Source organism: Girardinichthys multiradiatus, chromosome 21 (assembly GCF_021462225.1).
Source record: "Girardinichthys multiradiatus isolate DD_20200921_A chromosome 21, DD_fGirMul_XY1, whole genome shotgun sequence".
NCBI classification, from domain to species: Eukaryota; Metazoa; Chordata; class Actinopteri; order Cyprinodontiformes; family Goodeidae; genus Girardinichthys; species Girardinichthys multiradiatus.
The window spans coordinates 24,799,993-24,819,765 of NC_061813.1; the positions used below are offsets into that span (position 1 = coordinate 24,799,993).

General features: G+C 41.7%; 1 protein-coding gene across 3 annotated transcripts in view; it reads right to left on the reverse strand.

The window, feature by feature from the left end:
- arfgef1 (ADP-ribosylation factor guanine nucleotide-exchange factor 1 (brefeldin A-inhibited)) overlaps window positions 1–19,773 on the reverse strand; it is an 84,291-nt gene that overhangs the window by 43,769 nt on the left and 20,749 nt on the right. For all 3 annotated transcript variants that reach the window (XM_047349559.1, XM_047349558.1, XM_047349557.1), the window contains exons 2-5: window positions 12,196–12,226; window positions 8,048–8,204; window positions 1,742–1,888; window positions 197–376 (exon numbers count right to left, since the gene is read on the reverse strand). In XM_047349559.1, the coding sequence (XP_047205515.1) occupies window positions 197–376; window positions 1,742–1,888; window positions 8,048–8,204; window positions 12,196–12,226 (515 nt within the window). The remainder of the gene's footprint in view (window positions 1–196; window positions 377–1,741; window positions 1,889–8,047; window positions 8,205–12,195; window positions 12,227–19,773) is intronic.

The window sequence follows — 19,773 nt, forward strand, 5'->3', positions numbered from 1 at the left end:
GAGATGCACCTGTATTACAATCCAAAGCGATGCTTTATAAAATGCTAATATAGCATGGCATTGTTAAAATGCTGATTGCGTTCTTTAATTCATTATAACATAAACTAGCTTCTATTAGAGCAGTTTTCACACAGTGTGGCTCAAAAGAGAAGACGCTTTGCGACTGTAAGGTGTTTTTAAGAGCATTTGGACGTACAGCTTGATTCTCCATGCGTGCAAAGATGACATTGAGCATCTGCGTGAGCGTGGCCTTCGCCGTGGTCTGGTTGATGAGGTTCTTGCTCGCCAGGTAGATGTTGTAACAGGTACGGACGGCTTGCAGCACGGTACCTTCATGGATTTCTATGTGCTGGGAGGTCACGGCTGTCAGAAGAGCCTTTAGAGAAGAAGGAAAGACAGGAGCTGTGAGATGAATGCAATCTTAATAGAGTGTCTAGTACTTTTCCCTTCTGGTAGTATTTCCAGCACTCTTCAGCATGCAAAGCTACATTAAGAGTGGCATACTGCAAGTGGAAACAACAAACTGCACATATAGGAAGTAGTTTTGAAAACTATTTAAAATAAATCGAAACACTTAGTATATTCAGAGCTGGTGTTTGCTCAGCCACATTGTCCTAAAACCACATATCTGCATAGGAGCAGATTAGAGAAAATTAATCTATTTTAACTGCTACATTAATGATTATTATTTCACTTCTTGATCTCAGAAAATCTGATGGTATTTGGTTCTCAGTAACCAATAACTGCTGTGATTCATTTTCCAACAGTAGTAAGTCCAAATCCAATTGATTCATGAAGCACACTAAAAAAAAACAAGTTCACCCAAAGTGCTGCACGAAAAAAAGACACATAAACGACATAAAGCAGATTTTAAATTATTCATAAAATAGAGACATTAAAAGGAGCCTGTCAACTTCCACTGGGCCAAAGAACAGAAAAGAGAAGATGCCTCTAATATTTAAAAGGAATATTGGAGATAAAATATATTTATTATTTAAAGGATCGGTGAGCTGTGCCCATGTCTGTGTGTTCCAGTTAAAAGACGGGGAGCGATTGAACAGGCTGAAAGGGATGCTTGACTGACCCCAAAGTATTCTGTAACATATTGGGAAATTAAGAGAGAGGTAGCATTTAGCTATGCATGGTGGCTTTTCTCACAGACTCATATGGCAAAACGATGTGCACGGTTAATTTAATAATATTAAGAAGGGCCGCTGTGTTGGAAGGAATGCAAGGGAGAAAACTGGGCAAACATTATCTCTGGTTGACAGCGAGTATGGAGACCTGGAAATTAGGGCGCAAAGGTTTAAGTGGAGTGAAAAATAAAAATAAATTTGTGACTTATATCTTGTGAAGGACGTTTATGGTTCACCAGGACATTGCAGTGGGCAAGTGATCTAAACACTTTCAGGTAGTGAGGTAGGGTTAGCTAAGTATGTGAGGATCACATTTCAAGTAAAGTAAAATGTGTCTCACAATGAATATTGAACTTTCTCTAACTGGATAAAATTCATGAGATCACCGAGCCAGTATGAAGCATTTGGTGGAATGGTGGACTTCCAGGGTAACAATATTCTTCTACACGCAGTCAGTGCTGTAAAGGCTATGACGTTTTTATGCCTTTTCATTAAAGTAGTATGTTTTTTATCATTTTGCTGTTTGCACAAGCTGAATCTTATAACACTAAACAGTTTGAGTATCTTCGTAATCAACCGAGATAATTAAGAGAATGAGATGAAACCTTAATAATCTGTAGCTGCACGCCCTCATCTGTCTGCGGTCCTTGAAAACAAGCACAGATGGTCTCGATGATCCTGTCAATGAGCTTCTTGCCTGGGGCTGTGCTGTCCGGAGCGCTGCCCGTCAGGTGGCCGTATGCTATCAGCTTCTGCAAGTCACATAAATATATGTAAAAACACAGCAATAGGAGTGCAATTTGACCTCAGAGCTTGACCTGGTAACCTGTACTGTCTGACATTTTCTGCAAGGACTAAAAATCACATCTGACTCCACCATCCAGATATCAAGGGCTGGCCAGAAGTTTACATACTTTCATCATTAATTTGGGGCTCCCAATGATGCATTTGAGCTGTTCTTTATTTCAACGTAAAGTGATTATACAAACAAACAACTTCAATGAATTTTAACAAGAACTTACTGCACAAGTTTGATTTTAATGTTTGATGTTTAATGATTTTCTATAATCCACAAAACTTTTAATATTTACTTACAGATTTAGATATATGCACATAGTCCCTCTAATACTAAATCAAATGTCCCTCATCAAGTCACAGATTTCAAGTCACAATTTTTCTGGTGATAAAACAATTTCCGGCATCACAATCAATGAAATGTCCAATAAGGTTGAGGTCAGCGCCATTCCAGAAGCTTCATCTCAGCAGAAAAAAAACTGTTTTGATCTGTATTTGGGAATACTAGGTTCAAGAATTTGGATGTAATCCTTCTTCATCTTTCCATCCACTTGTGCACTGCACCGGTGGCAGTAAAACAGACCCTCAGCATGATGCCACCACCACCATACCTATTAGTGTATTTGTGGCTTTGAATGCCTATATCGCTTCCCACAATAATTCTTCAAATCACTGGCCAGATAGCCTAATCTTTGTCTCATCAGACCATTAAACCTTTCCCCAGAAGACATTTGGCTTGTCCATGCAGGTTATTGCAAATTATGGTCAACCTTGAAGGTCAATTTTGGAAAAGGCACTTATTAATTCCCTCATTTCGCTGCAGACAGTGACAGTGGTGTTCAACATTTTCCTATTAAAGCAAGGCTTAAGCCTTGCTGGTACCTTAGTTATTCTTGGACATCCTACCCTCGTACTCGTCGTCTTCGGCTTTATTCAGTATCGGGTCGCGGGGGCAGCGGACTCATTAGAGACACCCAGACACCTCCTCCAGCTCCTCCGGGGACAGCCAAAGGCGTTCCCAGGCCAGCCGAGACATAGTCCCTCCAATGTGTCCTGGGCCGTCCCCTGGGCCTCCTCCCGGTGGGACGTGCCTGGAACACCTCCCGAGGAAGGCGTCCAGGAGGCATCCGATATAGATGCCCGAGCCACCTCAAGTGGTTCCTCTCGATGTGGAGGAGCAGCGGCTCTACTCCGAGCCCCTCCTGGATGGCCAAACTCCTCACCCTATCTCTAAGGGAGTGCCCGGCAACCCTACGGAGGAAGCTAATTTCAGCCGCTTGTATCCGGGATCTCGTTCTTTCGGTCATGACCCAAAGTTCATGGCCATCGGTGAAGGTAGGAACGTATACTTTTTTTTTTCTTTTTCTTGCTCTCGGTGGAAGACACATCCGTTTTCTCTCTCTCCCTCCCTGCTGATCCCTGCTTCTGCTTTTGTCTGTATTTTTCTCAGAGCCTCACTTTGCATACCCTCCAAACTTGTAAATTATGGATTTGGTCACCTGGTCTCTCAACGTAATTGATGAAATTTTTTCGATGGGAAGACAGGGCTCTTGTCCAGACGGGAGGTTCTTCTCTGGATACACAATGGATTCTTGGCAGCAGTGGAAGATTGTATGCCTGACTACGATGTCGGTAGAAGATGTGTACATATTTGGACTTTTGATAACAGGATTTCTGCTTTTTGGAGTTGGTGGTTACCTGGTTTATCGACTGAAAACGTGGGCGGCTGTTCAAAGCATTCCAAAGCTGCCTGTGATGCTGGATGGAGTCTGTAGAGCGATCAACACTCAGACTGAATTGTTAAGAGAGCAGAATCGCAAGCTGGACACGATTCCTGAACAGAATCGTAGCCTGGCAGCGGCTGGACTCAGAGGTTAAAGGATATAATCTTGGAGAAGTTGTGCGCTTGAGATCTGCGGAAAGTACCAGAAATTTGGCTATTTGGATTCGGAATTGAGACATACCAGTAAAACTCTTAAGGTAGTTGGAAATTCAGAACTGCCTGAACTACAACATTTACTGTTTCTCTAAATCTGGCGTCCCAATATGGCCATGGCAACTTCTGCTAACTGGCTATCAACAAAATATCTCCTGGATGTTATATAAACATGACGCTCTTCCCCAGCACTCCCCTACCAGCTGTGTGCTGATAGGACTATGCGGCCGATTGATAAAACTTCCACCTCTCTTCTCAAGGACAATGGCGCTTCTATCAGTGTTGACAGTCTAATTCTTGCAAACACACTCAGACTTACAGACTTCGCATCCTCAAGATTCCACCGTACCCTTGCTAAATCTTTACTTATGTGTGTGTTGCTTGGCCCTGCTGAGGTTGTTTTGTACTACTTCAGACTGTATTCTGCTCAGAATAGAGTCTGAAATATGATTTTTTTTTTCTCCAATCTTTTCCGGTCGAGTACCATGGCCTCGGACTTGAAGGAGCTGATCTTCATCCCAGCCGCTTCACACTCGGCTGCGAAGCGCCCCAGCGCATGCTGTAGGTCTTGGCAAGAAATGGCCATCAGGACCACGTCATCTGCAAAAATAAGAGACGAAATCCACTGGTCCCCAAACCAGACCCCCTCCGGCCCTTGGTTGCACCTAGAAATCCTGTCTATAAAAATTATGAACAGGACCGGTGACAAAGGGCAGCCCTGCCGGAGTCCAACATGCACCGGGAACAGGTTCGACTAAGTCCCGGCAATGCGGACCAAACTCCTGCTCCGCTTGTACAGAGACCGGCTGGCCCCTAATAAAGGGCCCCCAATTTCATATTCCTGGAGCAATCCCCACAGGGCACCCCGAGGGACACAGTCAAATGCCTTCTCCAGGTCCACAAAACACACGTGGACCGGTTGGGCAAACTCCCATGAACCCTCAAGTACCCTGTAGAGGGTATAGAGCTGGTCCAGTGTTCCACGATCGGGACGAAAACCACACTGCTCCTTCTGAAGCCGAGGTTCGACTATCGGCTGGACTCTCCTCTCCAATACCCTGGCGTAAGCCTTACCAGGGAGGCTGAGGAGTGTGATCTCCTTGTAGTTGGAACACACCCTCCGGTCACCCATCTTATGAAGGGGGACCACCACCCCAGTCTGCCAGTCCAGAGGCACTGTCCCCGACTGCCACATAATGTTGAAGAGGCATGCCAACTATGACAGCCCTACAACATCCAGGGAATTGAGGTACTCAGGGTGGATCTCATCCACCCCCGAAGATCCGCCACCACGGGGCTTTTTAACAACCTCAGTGATTTCAGCCTGGGTGATGATACAGTCTAACCCCGAGTCCACAGCCTCTGTTTCCACCAGGGGCCGCGTGATGGCAGGATTGAGGAGATCCTCAAAATACTCCTTCCACCGCCCGATAATGTCCCCAGTCGAGGTCAGCAGCCTCCCATCCCCACTGTAAACAGTGTTGGCGAAGCACTGCTTCCCCTCCTGAGGCGCCGGACAGTTTGCCAGAATTGCTTCGAGGCCAACCGGTAGTCCTTCTCCATGGCCTCACCGAACTCCTCCCAGGCCCGGGTTTTTGCCTCTGTCACAGCCCGGGCCGCGGCACGCTTGGCCTCACGGTACCCATCAGCCGCCTCAGGAGTCCCACAAGCCAACCACAGCCGATAGGACTCCTTCTTCAGCTTGACAGAGTCCCTTACTGCCGGTGTCCACCACCGGGTTCGGGGATTGCCGCTGCGACAGGCACCGCAGACCTTACGGCCGCATCTACGGGCAGCAGCATCGACAACTGATGCGGAGAACATGGTCCACTTGGACTCTATGTCTCCAACATCCTCTCGGAATATGGTCAAATCTCTCCCAGAGGTGGGAGTTGAATACATTCCTGGCCGAGGGCTCTGCCAGACGTTCCCGGTGGACCCTCACTATGCACTTGGGCCTGCCAAGTCTGTCCGGCTTTCTCCTCTTCCAGTGGATCCAACTCACCACCAGATGGTGATCAGTGGACAGCTCAGCCCCTCTCTTCACCCGAGTGTCCAAAACATGCAGCCAAATGTTTTGACGATACGACAACAAATTCGATCATCGACTTCCTGCCTAGGGCGTACTGGTGCCAAGTGCACTGATGTACGCCCTTATGCTTGAACATGGTGTTCATTATGAAGAGTCCGTGACTAGCACAGTAGTCCAATAACGAAACACCACTTGGATTCAGATCGGGGAGGCGATTCCTCCCGATCATGCCTCTCCAGGTGTCACTGTCATTTCCCACGTGGGGGTTGAAGTCCCCCAGGAGAATAATGGAGTCCCCTGGAGCGGCACTATCCAGCACCCCCGACAGGGACATCAAGAAGGCCGGGTACTCCGCACTACCGCCTGGCCCGTAGGCCGAAACAACTGTCAGAGACCTGTCCCCTCAAGACACCCTCATGAGGACCACACAATCAAGGCATGTGACGTCGCACAGTACAGCAGAGCCGGGGTCCCACCCAGGAGCCAGGCTTGGGGTCGTGACCCGTCGGAGAGCGCCTGGTGACTGGGTTGCTCCTCACGGGACCTGGCCGGACCAAGCCCGAAGGAGAGACGCTAGACCATCCCCAAGTGGGCCCACCACCTGCAGGGGGAATCGTGAGGGACCGGTGCAAGAGGATTGGGCGCCAGAAGAAGGTGGAGATCTCGGCGGCCCAATCCCAGGATGCTTGGCTGGCTCTAGGGACATCCAACCCAAATTATTTTAATATACACGTTAAACTTTAACACAATTGGGGATCTCGTTGATTTCAGACAGACCTCAAAATTGGTTTTGGACGGGATAAAGCAGAATAATTTCAGGTTTCTGTTATAACTCAGCTCTCAGGCTTGTAGAAAATCAATGAGCTGTCAAGCAAAATAAAAGAGACATTATTACCCTCAGCTCTTTCTCCATATCTTTCTGCAGAATTAGCTAAAAATGGTTAATGTTGGTGGAGTCCCCATAAATATGACAACGATCTGCTTTACCTGGGAAGCTTAGGTCCTTTGGTGTTTGCAGCAAGATGCTGCATATCTTCTATAAGTCTGTTGTGGAAAGTGTGATCTCTTCTACCATCATCTGCTGGGGAAGCAGCATCAGAGCCAGGGACTTAAAAAAGCTCAACAAGCTGATAAAAAAGGGTGGTCCTGTTCTGGTGACTCCTCTAGAACCTCTGGAGATCATTGTGCAAAGAAGGACCCTTCATAAAATGAAGAACATTATGGAGAACCCTGAGCATCCTCTTCATGAGACTGTCCTACAACAACAGAGTGTCTTCAGTCAGAGGCTTCTTCAGATCTGCTGTAAGACGGAGCGCTACAAGAGATCCTTCCTGCCCACAGCCATCAGCATCTACAACGTCTCTTTGAGGAAACCTTCATAATATGAGCTACAACAACATTTAATTTCCCTTTGGGATTAATAAAGTATTTTTGAATTGAATTGAATTGGTGTCATGTTTTTTTTTTTTTTTTCTGTGCTATAAAATATCTGGACACATGTTTCCACCCAAGTTCCCTCCTAGATGTTGAACAGGTTATCGTCTGTTGCTTTTTATTAGTTTCCTCCAAATTCTTAAATGTCTTCACAGCACCTGCCTCTTTCTCCTGCTTAGCTTTTATATACATGGTTTCATTACCTTTGAAACTCTCTACTTCCACATACTGTTTTGAGATTAGCTTCAAACTCGAGTCTGACTCATATTTAGGACCTAGATCCAACCCCCCCTTCTTTTTCTCCATTTTGTAATTTGCTCCATTAAGTCCTCGTCTGAAGGTAGCTATAAAAATCCTGGTTTAGCAGGTCATATTGGTCCTTCAGTTGTTGGACCCTCTTGCTTTCTTTCCTATTCTGCAGCTTCAAGAGTCTGGGTGGACCCCTTTCCAGGATGCAAACTGTCTGTTCTGATAGTTGGAAAATCAGAATCATATGCTATCCATCACAAGTCCCTGCAGGAATCATCCAGGTTTTATTTTGCCACAACTCAAAACAAATACCCAACCAGGGATTTTTATCCTTTTTCAAGAGAAATCCTAGTTTACTACCCCCTATAATGGTTTGTACATAAACACCATGTATGTAGACATCTGGTCCAAACTGTATATGCAAACATTTTGGAGGATACCCGTCTGAGTCCTCCTACCACTGACCTGTAAACAGTCGAGTGAGGTGATGACAATGCGAGGACATTTGGATTGACATGCCAGCTCAAACGGCAAGAAGTACTTGTCGGCCTCAATAAAGTTAGTCTTCGATTTGATCGGCGGTAATGTGCTGGAGCCTGATTTGCCATCTCCACTAGGCAGACTAGGAGAGGAAAACACAGGAAAGAAAAAGACAGTAAATATGAGGAGAAAAACAGATCACTCAGTTCAGTCTGTCAACTTGAGAAAGGAAGAAGGGTTCAAAATCCTTCTGACACACTCGTACTTCTCTTGACATCCACGCATGACTAACAGAGCATGAAAAACTAAGTGCAAGGGATGTTATGTTTCCCATACAGGAGATCCGCTTTTTGTTTGAAAGCAGGAACAAGACATTAAGCAGCCTAAGGCTATCTGTCCATTTTATAATTTAGATTTAGATTGTTACCATGTGTTTGTTGGTAAAGTATCTCCTGGCTAAATGTTTTTGTTTCTGAAAAAACATTAAAAACATGGACCACTGGTTCCCCAGACACTGCAGCCACACCCACTGCACAAGCTGGAATAAGAGAAAAACAGCGAAAGGGTGGGAACAACAGAGGGAGGCTGGGATGGAGGCAGAGAGATAAGAAAGGGAGGAGGTTACATTGTTTATGTCTTGGCAGTGAGAAGAGGTGACTTCAGCCCGTTTCAGAGGGACAACCTCACCGAGTACAGCATGGTACAATCATAAAGGGGCAGTAAAATACAAGGGGATGGAGAACCATGAAAAGGAGTTACAAATGAGGTGGATATCATAAAGAGAGCGAGATGAAAAGCAGGAAAGAAATTGGAAAGATCCAGAGTGTGGAATGCTGATCCTGGACAGGTCAGCACTCCATCACAGGACAAAATCTAAACCACAAACCCCAAATCTAGTCTTTGTGCCTGGCTAAGTTAACTGGCTGCTGACTGTGGGAAGTCATTGATCCACCTTTCTAAATTTAGAGAAGGTGCATTTTCTTTTGCTTACCCAGCTTGTTTTAAGTGAATAAAAGCTAGCAATGCTTCCTGTTTGGGACTTTTAGAGTCACTGGAGAAAAGATGCAGAATAATCCTAAACTGTAATTGAAGGAATTCGAGATAAATTCACCTGATGGGACTATTTTAATTTTTCAGAACATGCAACCTCTGACAGGTGACAAAGATTAATAGCAGATTTTGAGGTAGAAGAGACAATAGGAATGTTTCTAGAAGGCAAAATAAGTTGTTCACGCAGTATATGTTTGAACAAGAGTACAAGTACAGTTGAAAATTAGTTATGGCTGGGTAATTATTGAATTATATAATTTACCATTACAGGAAGAAAAAGGTAATTAAAAAGAAGTCATCCTGTAATGATAACAATAAACAGTAATTGACAGTAAAGTAGATTTTGAAATTATTCTTCAAATGTTTCCGTCAAAACATCAATAAATGCTGCGTTTAGATTTCAATGCATTTTTCAAAGCAGTTATTGTGAATTGTTTCAAAGTTGCACTACTGAATGCAACAACTTCATGATGGGGTCACACAAGTTTTAATTTCAGAGCAGAATTTGTTTTCTGGGGCTCTAGCTGTACACAGGAGATAGATTTATAACCAAAATGATTGATGAGTGCTAAAATGCCACATAATATTGTGATAATATTTTATGTCCACAGCGCTCCCATCCTTCTTTCCCCCAGGTCCAATTTTTCTGGAAGAAGGGCTGAAAACAAAAGAGCCGTAGAACAGAAGCTGTTTTCACAGAGTTCATATTTAATGTTCAAACAGCTGCTTTTTATTCACACAACCATTCCAACCTGTATTTTATTGTATTTTACTTTCTTTGATAAGTTTTTATTTTTATTTTTTATAAAATACTTTTTAGTAAATCTATTCATTAAGAAACTGGATTTTTTTTAAATGTTTTATTCTTTTTCTGATATTTCTTCAAATTGTTCATATTCTTATGCTTCATTTTTCTTATTTATGAATTTTATCTGGGAAAAGTACTGTATAAAAATGAACACATTTAAACCTTTGTATAGCAGTAAATAGTAATCTGCTTCATAAAGAGACAGTAATTCCAATGTCAACGAAGAACAAAGTCTAGCTCTATTAGTGATTTAATCCAAGCAGCATGGATCTGTGGTCCGTCTTCTGCTAAATGTGCTTCAACTTCAGCTTTAGTTGAGGACATTTTAACGCTGAGAAGCTTTCCAGAAGGAGAGTAATAAGACCAGGCCACACTTGCTCTGGCTTTACAGCAACAGAGCTCTAGATCAATCAACAGATTTTAAAACACCAAGGTTGGCTGCGTTTAATGTTTAGACTGAAAATCAGATTATTTGTTGCATCAACTGGTTGTTCTATATGGTTTCACCATATATTCCTAATATGCAGGTACTTAAAACTTGGGGAAAAAAGCAAAACATGATTAATTTATTGAAAACTCAAGGGTGAGCACCAAAGGTGGTTTCTTGATGCTAAAATAGTTTATTTTCTTTCAATTTCAATGCTCCAACGACCAAGTGAGTTCATTTTTAAAAATACTTAATATCCACTAAATTCTGTCTCTACACATCTATTTTTGTATAAATATAGTGACACTGTAAAAACATGGTATTTTTACTCTTAGTTGCAAACAATAACTTGCATTAACTGAGATTACGAGTCAGTTCTTCATTCAACTGAAACAAACTGGAAAAATCGAAGATTTAAAAACATAAAAATGACATTTCTACCAAACACTTATTGAGGTTTTAGGAAAGTTTTAGTCATCAACAACTTATTTAAAACATGGAAAAATCACCTCAATGTTAGAAAAAATATAAAAACCCAAACTTTTGTTTAAAAGAAAAAAAATATATTATACAAGACCGATATAGATGGAACATTTTAATAAAGAAATGTTAGAAGTGTGTAATGGCCTACAAAACAATTGGGTAATCTAAGCAAGAAAAGGGCATTGGTGAAGAAGCTGGGTGATGACAGAGTGTTGTTTTGAAGCATATTAATGGAAAGTTCAGTGGACGAAAAAAGTGTGGTAAAAATGGTACACAAGCAAAAGAGATAACAGCAGCCTTTAGAGGATTGTGAAGCAAACAGATTGGGAACTAGACTGTTGACTGTTTTTAGATTAAAAGATAAAAAGTTGATGAAGATCCCAAAGTCTGAAGATGCTGGTGTTGTTCGTCAGGATTTTATCAAGTCCCAAGTCAGAACAGCTGCCTACCAGGAGCACTTGATGCTTCCTTCTGCTGACAAGCTTCATTGAGATGCTGATTTATTTTTCCTGCAGGACCTGGCACCTGCTTACACTGCCAAAAGAACCAATAACAGCTTTAATGATCACACTGATCTGACCAAAATACCACAGAAAATATTTTCCAGAGGAAGATTGGAGACACCAGAACTAACGAGCCAGATAACCTCAAGGCTGCTATTAAAGAAACCTTGACTTCCTGAGCAACAGAGCTAGAGGCTAATCAAAATGTATATAACATATAAATTAACTTTTTGAACTGGATTGGTTTAAATGAACTTCAATCACATATCTAATTTATGGAGTTGCACCTCTATGCACCATGAACGATACATCTGAACCACCTGGGCTGAGACCAAAAGCAGCAGCATTTCTGCCAACGTCAGGGAGAGACTGTGCCCTCTACATGTTTATTCCATCTGACTGACTGTGAAATTCGGGTGAAACTGGAGGATTAACGAATGACACGGTGAGCACTGAGGGGAAAACTGAGAGAGAGAGGGAGATTGTGTGTGAGAAACAAAGAAAGTTAGAAGGTAGAAAAAAAAAAAGACTTGGCAGGGTAGGCAGAAGATGTAGGGGCTACATTACATTCCAATGCCCATGTTACTTGGCAATCCCTTTCTGGAGCAAACCACAAATAAACATACAGTCAGGAGTCACAGTGAAATATCAGCAACAGGCGGGGGAGTTCATAAAGGAAATTATTAGTGACCACACAAAGGAGTTTTTAAGAAAAAGGCCAGAGAAAGAAACAAAAACGTGCTGAGGATCCCCTCTACAAGCCTGAACACTGGAGAACAGTGACAGAGAGGCCAGAAACTGAGCCATGAATATTACACATAAGAAAATAAACATAAAACCCATCAAATGACCAAAGGCTTACCTTAATTTTTCTGATTCTGCCTTAATTTCCTCTGAAAGAGAAGAAAAGAAAAGGCAGAACTTATTATTTTGCACCATTTTACTCAGAACAATCACTTCTGCTTTACTTATTTTTAAAAAACAAAACCTTGCTGTTCTTTGAGGAGAAACAATAAAAAGAAAACATTGTGATGCTTACATTAAAGTTATTTTTTAGCACAAATGCTATTTAGCTGTCAAAGTGTCTTTTTTATAGCACGAACACGCGCAGAACAAAAAACCCTGAGCCTTGTTAATATAGTGCCTCAGCAGCTGCACAGCGCCAGAATACAATCATTGTTCACCCTTCACCATGTCTGCGAGCTGGGCCAACATTGTGTTTATCTCACAGATCTTCAGGCAAAAAAGGAATTGAATAAAGTCACTGAATACTGTGAAAACAGATATAGAAGAGCAGAAAAAAGAAAAGTCAAACAAGGGGAAGGATGAGAGAGAGGAAGAGACAAAAATAGAAGGCTGATTGGTACAACACATTAATGGGGCCTTCAGTGATTGAGTGTTTAAAAGCACAGATACAATTGGCAACGTCCTCGTAGAACTGCACCTGCCTGCGGTCGTTAGGAAAAACCTTAGTCACACTCTATTATTGCATTGCTGCAAGGCCAAGAGTCTTTTCAGAGAACCCCATTTAGAGACAATATTTAGCTCCTAACACTGTGAAAATAAATTAAAGCTGGTTTCAAATAGTCTGTGGGTCAGCCGTGAAAACAAAAAAGCTGGGATGTGGAACTGTGTGGGGCTTGTGTCAAATTCATTACATACATACAGTCATTATGTGGACCAGGACACTTACAGAGTCGGACTACAACTCTAGGGTCCAATTTATCCATTTTTCTTTTACAATGAGAACAGCTCATCTCCTCCTCATAAACAGCAGAAAGATTTAAAAACAGCTGAAAACCCTTCAATATCCAATTTTTTTCCAATTAGTATTTTTTTTTTTTCAAAGAAATAAGTGTAGCGTGGCGCAAAAATACTTAAGTACTAAAAACAAAGACTTGGTACAGTGCAAAAAGAGCTTGAATTTAGAGACAGGTTTTCTGGCGCAAGATAATGATTGGTTCATTAGCAGATTTAGGCTACCAAAGGCAATGCTGTTGCAACTGTACTCGGAGCTATAGTCAAGGTTTGGGCCTGTACCCATACAGCTGTTGACCACACTGAGGTTCCTTTAGCAACCAAAGCATTTCAGAGGAGGCTGACTGAGCAACTGGGATTGTATCAGTCCACCCCGAGCCGAGTCATCTGAGTGGGATGGAATTGGCCGCATGAAATTCCCATGCAACGTTCCTGAGCAGGCAACAGCTGCTTTTCTTACTGAAGTGGGGAAACGCCAAACAGACACGCATGGCAACGAAAGCACCATAAAAAGATTAATTTGTTTATGTTAACAGGAATTACTTTTATTCAATCAATGTGCAAATTATGCGTGATGCGCCATTGCATTTACCCAACATTGTAACAAGGTTGCCAGGATCAACACACCATTCATTCATTCTACTGAATGGTGGTTGGAAACAGACTGTAAGCTGCACACTAGTCGTATGTGTGTTTTATGCACGTTCTCCCTCATTTTAGAGCATCTGCAACATACCATGAAGTTGCTCTTCTTCTACATGTTGAGAAGATTTTTGACCATGAAGAGGATAACATGTAGAGTATATTTACATAATTAAATGGAAGCACGTTTGGGAAGGTGTCAGATATTGGATCACATGCACTCAACTAAACATTGATCTACAAGTTTATAAAAAATATGCTTGAATTCAAATGTTAGCAGCAATTCATAAAGACAAAAGGTTTATGCATCCAAATTTCTCAATTTAGGTGTTCGCCTAGAAGGAAATCCACACAAGGCTTTAAAAATGAGTCCATCTCTAATGGAAGCATACGATCCCCATATAATCCACATATGCATGGAATATAAGAGAGATGGATAAATCTCAGAAGATTTTGTTCTTAACATTTCCTGGTGCTAAACTACAAGAGAAGAGGCACTTAAACTAAATCAAATTCTTCCTAATTGACAGACTAATGGAGACAAGCAAGAACAGTGAGATGAGAGACACAAATGTGCAGATGGAAAGATTTTGAAGCGGATGTGCTGAATCCTAACAGGGCCAGCCAATTAACTTTTTATAGATTTCATAATGTTTTTTTCACTAGAACACAACCAGAGTGGCAGCTCTAGAGTTAGTTTTTACTGCTTAATCTATATATTGAGATAAAGTCAGAAGTGTCAGAAAAACGTTTTAAGTTATAGGTAACATTTGTTGACATTGGATTGACCAACACAGTCAATCAGCGCAGGTCTAAGAAAGGCGATGAAGCAGGGAGTGAGTCTGAAATACAAGCAGCAAAAACCTTAGCTCTGCTTATTGTTCAGTTTACATAAAAACCAGCATTAATGCTGCAGCACAGCTAGCTGCTACAGGAAGATAGAAAAGCAAAACTTACATGATGGATTGCTTTAAATGTTGCTTATGATCCTTTTAGTTTTTTCATCCAGTACCTAATGGTTTTGCAAAGTTATTTTAGCGGCTGGGTGCAGTATTTCTACTGATTTTATTGGTGTTGCTGAGGACATAGCGACCATAATAAAGTTCCTCCAGGAATGTAATATATGCTGTTAATGTTCATATGATGGAAAAATTGATGAGCAAGGGAAACCGTACTCTGCTTGATAAGTATGCCTAATAGGTATGTTATGTTAGTGTGTACTATATAGAACATTAGTTTTCAGTTTGCATGGCGTTCCTGCTCTTCCCGTATCAAATATCCCAGCAGATGTTTCATGTTTTTAGAGGAACCGCCTAACTCTAGCATAACATCTTCCTGATTCTCTACACTTAAGATCATTATGACCGCAGTGCTCTCCAGCTAAAATGTTAATTATAAGCAATTCACAACCAAAATAAAAAATCTCTTTAATCAAAAGCGCTGAGCGATGCTTCAATGTTCTTCAATTATTGAGTTACTGACAATCAAATTCTCAAGAAAACCTCTACAAGGAAGGCACAAGATAATACGCTATTTGGACTGATTCAGGCTGAGTCATGGAAACCTCTGTACTAAAAACAAAAGAAAATGGATTGCGTGATATGGCTGCAAGTTGGGATAAGGCTATAGGTATCAAGGTGTTCAAAATTTAGTCTCAAAACCACCAACATTTTACTTCATATAGAGAAAGTGTCAGTGGGACCAGCCGTGTGGAGCAAAGAGTAGCAAAACGGCGCCCTCCCCCACCTATTGATATCCAGCAAGCTAAAAGATGGCACCAACACTTCTACGTCTCCTAAAAGAACCGATTCAGCTTTTGGAGAAATGTCCGGTCGTGAAAAACAAGAACTAGTAGGACTCCTTATAAGGTAACGCTGGAGGTTCCACCTGAGCATTACAGGTCCTTCTCAAAATATTAGCATATTGTGATGAAGTTCATTATTTTCCATAATGTCATGATGAAAATTTAACATTCATATATTTTAGATTCATTGCACACTAACTGAAATATTTCAGGTCTTTTATTGTCTTAATACGGATGATTTTGGCATACAGCTCATAAAAACCCAAAATTCTTATCTCACAAAATTAGCATATTTCATCCGACCAATAAAAGAAAAGTGTTTTTAATACAAAAAAGGTCAACCTTCAAATAATCATGTACAGTTATGCACTCAATACTTGGTCGGGAATCCTTTTGCAGAAATGACTGCTTCAATGCGGCGTGGCATGGAGGCAATCAGCCTGTGGCACTGCTGAGGTCTTATGGAGGCCCAGGATGCTTCGATAGCGACCTTTAGCTCATCCAGAGTGTTGGGTCTTGAGTCTCTCAACGTTCTCTTCACAATATCCCACAGATTCTCTATGGGGTTCAGGTCAGGAGAGTTGGCAGGCCAATTGAGCACAGTGATACCATGGTCAGTAAACCATTTACCAGTGGTTTTGGCACTGTGAGCAGGTGCCAGGTCGTGCTGAAAAATGAAATCTTCATCTCCATAAAGCTTTTCAGCAGATGGAAGCATGAAGTGCTCCAAAATCTCCTGATAGCTAGCTGCATTGACCCTGCCCTTGATAAAACACAGTGGACCAACACCAGCAGCTGACACGGCACCCCAGACCATCACTGACTGTGGGTACTTGACACTGGACTTCTGGCATTTTGGCATTTCCTTCTCCCCAGTCTTCCTCCAGACTCTGGCACCTTGATTTCCGAATGACATGCAGAATTTGCTTTCATCCGAAAAAAGTACTTTGGACCACTGAGCAACAGTCCAGTGCTGCTTCTCTGTAGCCCAGGTCAGGCGCTTCTGCTGCTGTTTCTGGTTCAAAAGTGGCTTGACCTGGGGAATGCGGCACCTGTAGCCCATTTCCTGCACACGCCTGTGCACGGTGGCTCTGGATGTTTCTACTCCAGACTCAGTCCACTGCTTCCGCAGGTCCCCCAAGGTCTGGAATCGGCCCTTCTCCACAATCTTCCTCAGGGTCCAGTCACCTCTTCTCGTTGTGCAGCGTTTTCTGCCACACTTTTTCCTTCCCACAGACTTCCCACTGAGGTGCCTTGATACAGCACTCTGGGAACAGCCTATTCGTTCAGAAATTTCTTTCTGTGTCTTACCCTCTTGCTTGAGGGTGTCAATAGTGGCCTTCTGGACAGCAGTCAGGTCGGCAGTCTTACTCATGATTGGGGTTTTGAGTGATGAACCAGGCTGGGAGTTTTAAAGGCCTCAGGAATCTTTTGCAGGTGTTTAGAGTTAACTCGTTGATTCAGATGATTAGGTTCATAGCTCGTTTAGAGACCCTTTTAATGATATGCTAATTTTGTGAGATAAGAATTGTGGGTTTTCATGAGCTGTATGCCAAAATCATCCGTATTAAGACAATAAAAGACCTGAAATATTTCAGTTAGTGTGCAATGAATCTAAAATATATGAATGTTAAATTTTCATCATTACATTATGGAAAATAATTAACTTTATCACAATATGCTAATATTTTGAGAAGGACCTGTATATCATTGTGGAACAAGAGCATTTACTGCTTTTGTTTCAAGCAGTTAGATCATGTTTTTGTATAATTACCAATAACCTTGAATCCTCTTATTATTTTGTTGCTTTACCGTACGTTCCCATTTTACCCTTAATTTGACCCAGATTCTAACATCAGATGATAGTGAGATGTTAAGGGGTTGTTTGCTATGCTGATGTTCGAATTCATTTAAGAAGGAGTAATTTTAGGCTTTTCCCCAATCATCGGGGGGCGACTACATGTGGAAAGCTCCGCTTTTCAAGCAACTACAAAAGACGAGGCTTGCATTAAGCACCAGCATCCACACAATCCTCATTGGCCAAAATTAATCCGGACACTTCAGTGTGAGCCCATATGCCTTTAAGCTGTCATCTATGCAAGTGCAGCAGTAAAGCCGCCTCGTGCTGTTTGCGCTTTGTTGTGGAGTGAATGCAATTTCAAGGCAAGGAGGGTAGGAACAAAAAGAGGTTTTAATTGCCAGAAAATCTACAAAATGATCATGTACTTTAGTCAGATACTTCCCTTACGTTAAAGTCTTCTGTAAGACCTAGAATATTAACAGCCTGCTGATGGGGAGACAAAGATTCACCAAATTTCAGATGATTCATATCTATCAGAAAGTTGCTTTTGAAAACCTATCTCACTTACAATCGCCTACATAACTGAATCTACCTGTGTTTATTATAGTATAACCTCAGTGCCAGATGCCTTCAAGCAATGATAACAGCCTGCGTCCCTCAGAAACTAAACAGTCTGATATATGAGCCCGAGACTTTAGGAACATCGGTGAAAAATACATGAGATGAACTGCACCTCCGCTTGAATTCAGCTCAGACAAAATAACCAAATGTTGACCGTGCCAGGATTTCAGAACATGGCTGCAATATTGCATTTAACTGGAAAAAAGGAATGAAAACTATAAGAGAAAAAGATGATCACTTACACACATTTGTAAAGATAAGTGAAATTTAATTAGAAGGCTAAAATTGAGTAATAAAGGCAGAACAACCTCCCAGCTTCAGCATACAACTGAGATGCAATGACGACACCACAAGGCCTCATTCAGAGGAAAGCCAGCACCACACACTCATCCTCTCAACCTGACAGTCAGCCATGACAAGCTTCTACCCTGCTCTGTGTAATGTTTCAGTAGGAGCTTATGAGTGATCCCCTTTAACCACGCTTACTGTGAGCTAAAGAAAAAAAGCTGATCAGGGTCTTAGATATCGGCTGCACAAACGCTTAGTCAGCCTATTAGCCTGCAAATACGTACCTACAATAGATAAAGGTGAGGAAATAGCAGGAACATTAAACCGAGGGTTAAATTCTGGATTGGAAGGTAAACATCTGTTAAGACTAAAGGAGAAATGTCTGCTCCAGGAGTCACATTTTAAACTATTCCTACTTGTATGTTTGTGTCAGTGAGTGTATTTTAACAACATTTTTACAAATGTGGGTATTAATATTCATGGACTCTTCCACAAATATACAAAGACTCTTAAAACCACAACTTCCATTTATTTAAGATTTATCTAAGCAGGAACAAGACACAAAACAATGTTACATTTAAAAAAAACTGTTGTCCTGTGTTTAGGTCCTCTAGCCAAAGGCTAATTCGCAGGCACTAAATCTGGGCCCATGTGCTTTATTGGAATTCTAAGCAGCAGATAAAAGCTGCATGATTTCAGAAAAATAATCAATTTTCATACTGTTGTTGAAAATTGCTTATGTCGATATTCTATTTGGCTAACATTTTTCAGATTATTCTTTCTTTGCCATCACACAGTGGTAAAAAAAAGCCACTCTCTGTTAGCTTAAGCATCTCAGCCACTAAAGATCTACATCAAGCATGGACACTAAGGGCAGTTAGTCCAACTGGCCAAACATACCACTGATACGCAGAGCGAGATAACACTTGAAATATTGTATACTTCCAGATATTGCATCCAAGCATTCCTTTGCGTACACTGATATTGCAATGGTGATTACAATTTGTTAGAGTGTGAAGCTGTAAAACAGACCAACACAGAGTAATTGTGGAGTGGAAGGTAAGTGGTACAGGTTCCACTACATTTTCTTACAAATAAAAGTCTGAAAAGTGTGCCGTACATAAAATAGACCAAGGGAAAACAGTCGGGGAAGGGATGAGGTTGTGGAGACGTTCACAGCAGGGTCAGGTTAGAAAACAATATTCCGAGCATACTGATCATCTCATTGTTTAGTCCAATATCCATAACCGATGAGCATATGGCACAATTGCAACCTGACCAAGACATGAATGTCGATCCAAGCAGAGTAATTTTCAGAGAAGCAGCCATGGGCCAATATTAGCTCTGGAGGGGCTGCAGAGTTTCAAAACTTATTAATCTTGCACTCCACAAATCTGGCCTTTGTTGAAAGGCAAGAAGAAAGCCATAAGAAATCACATTTATTTTCTAAATAGCCTAGATCACAACAGAAATTATTCAAGATTACCTTTTAAATATAAAACCGGTCTATAAACTATCCTTTTACG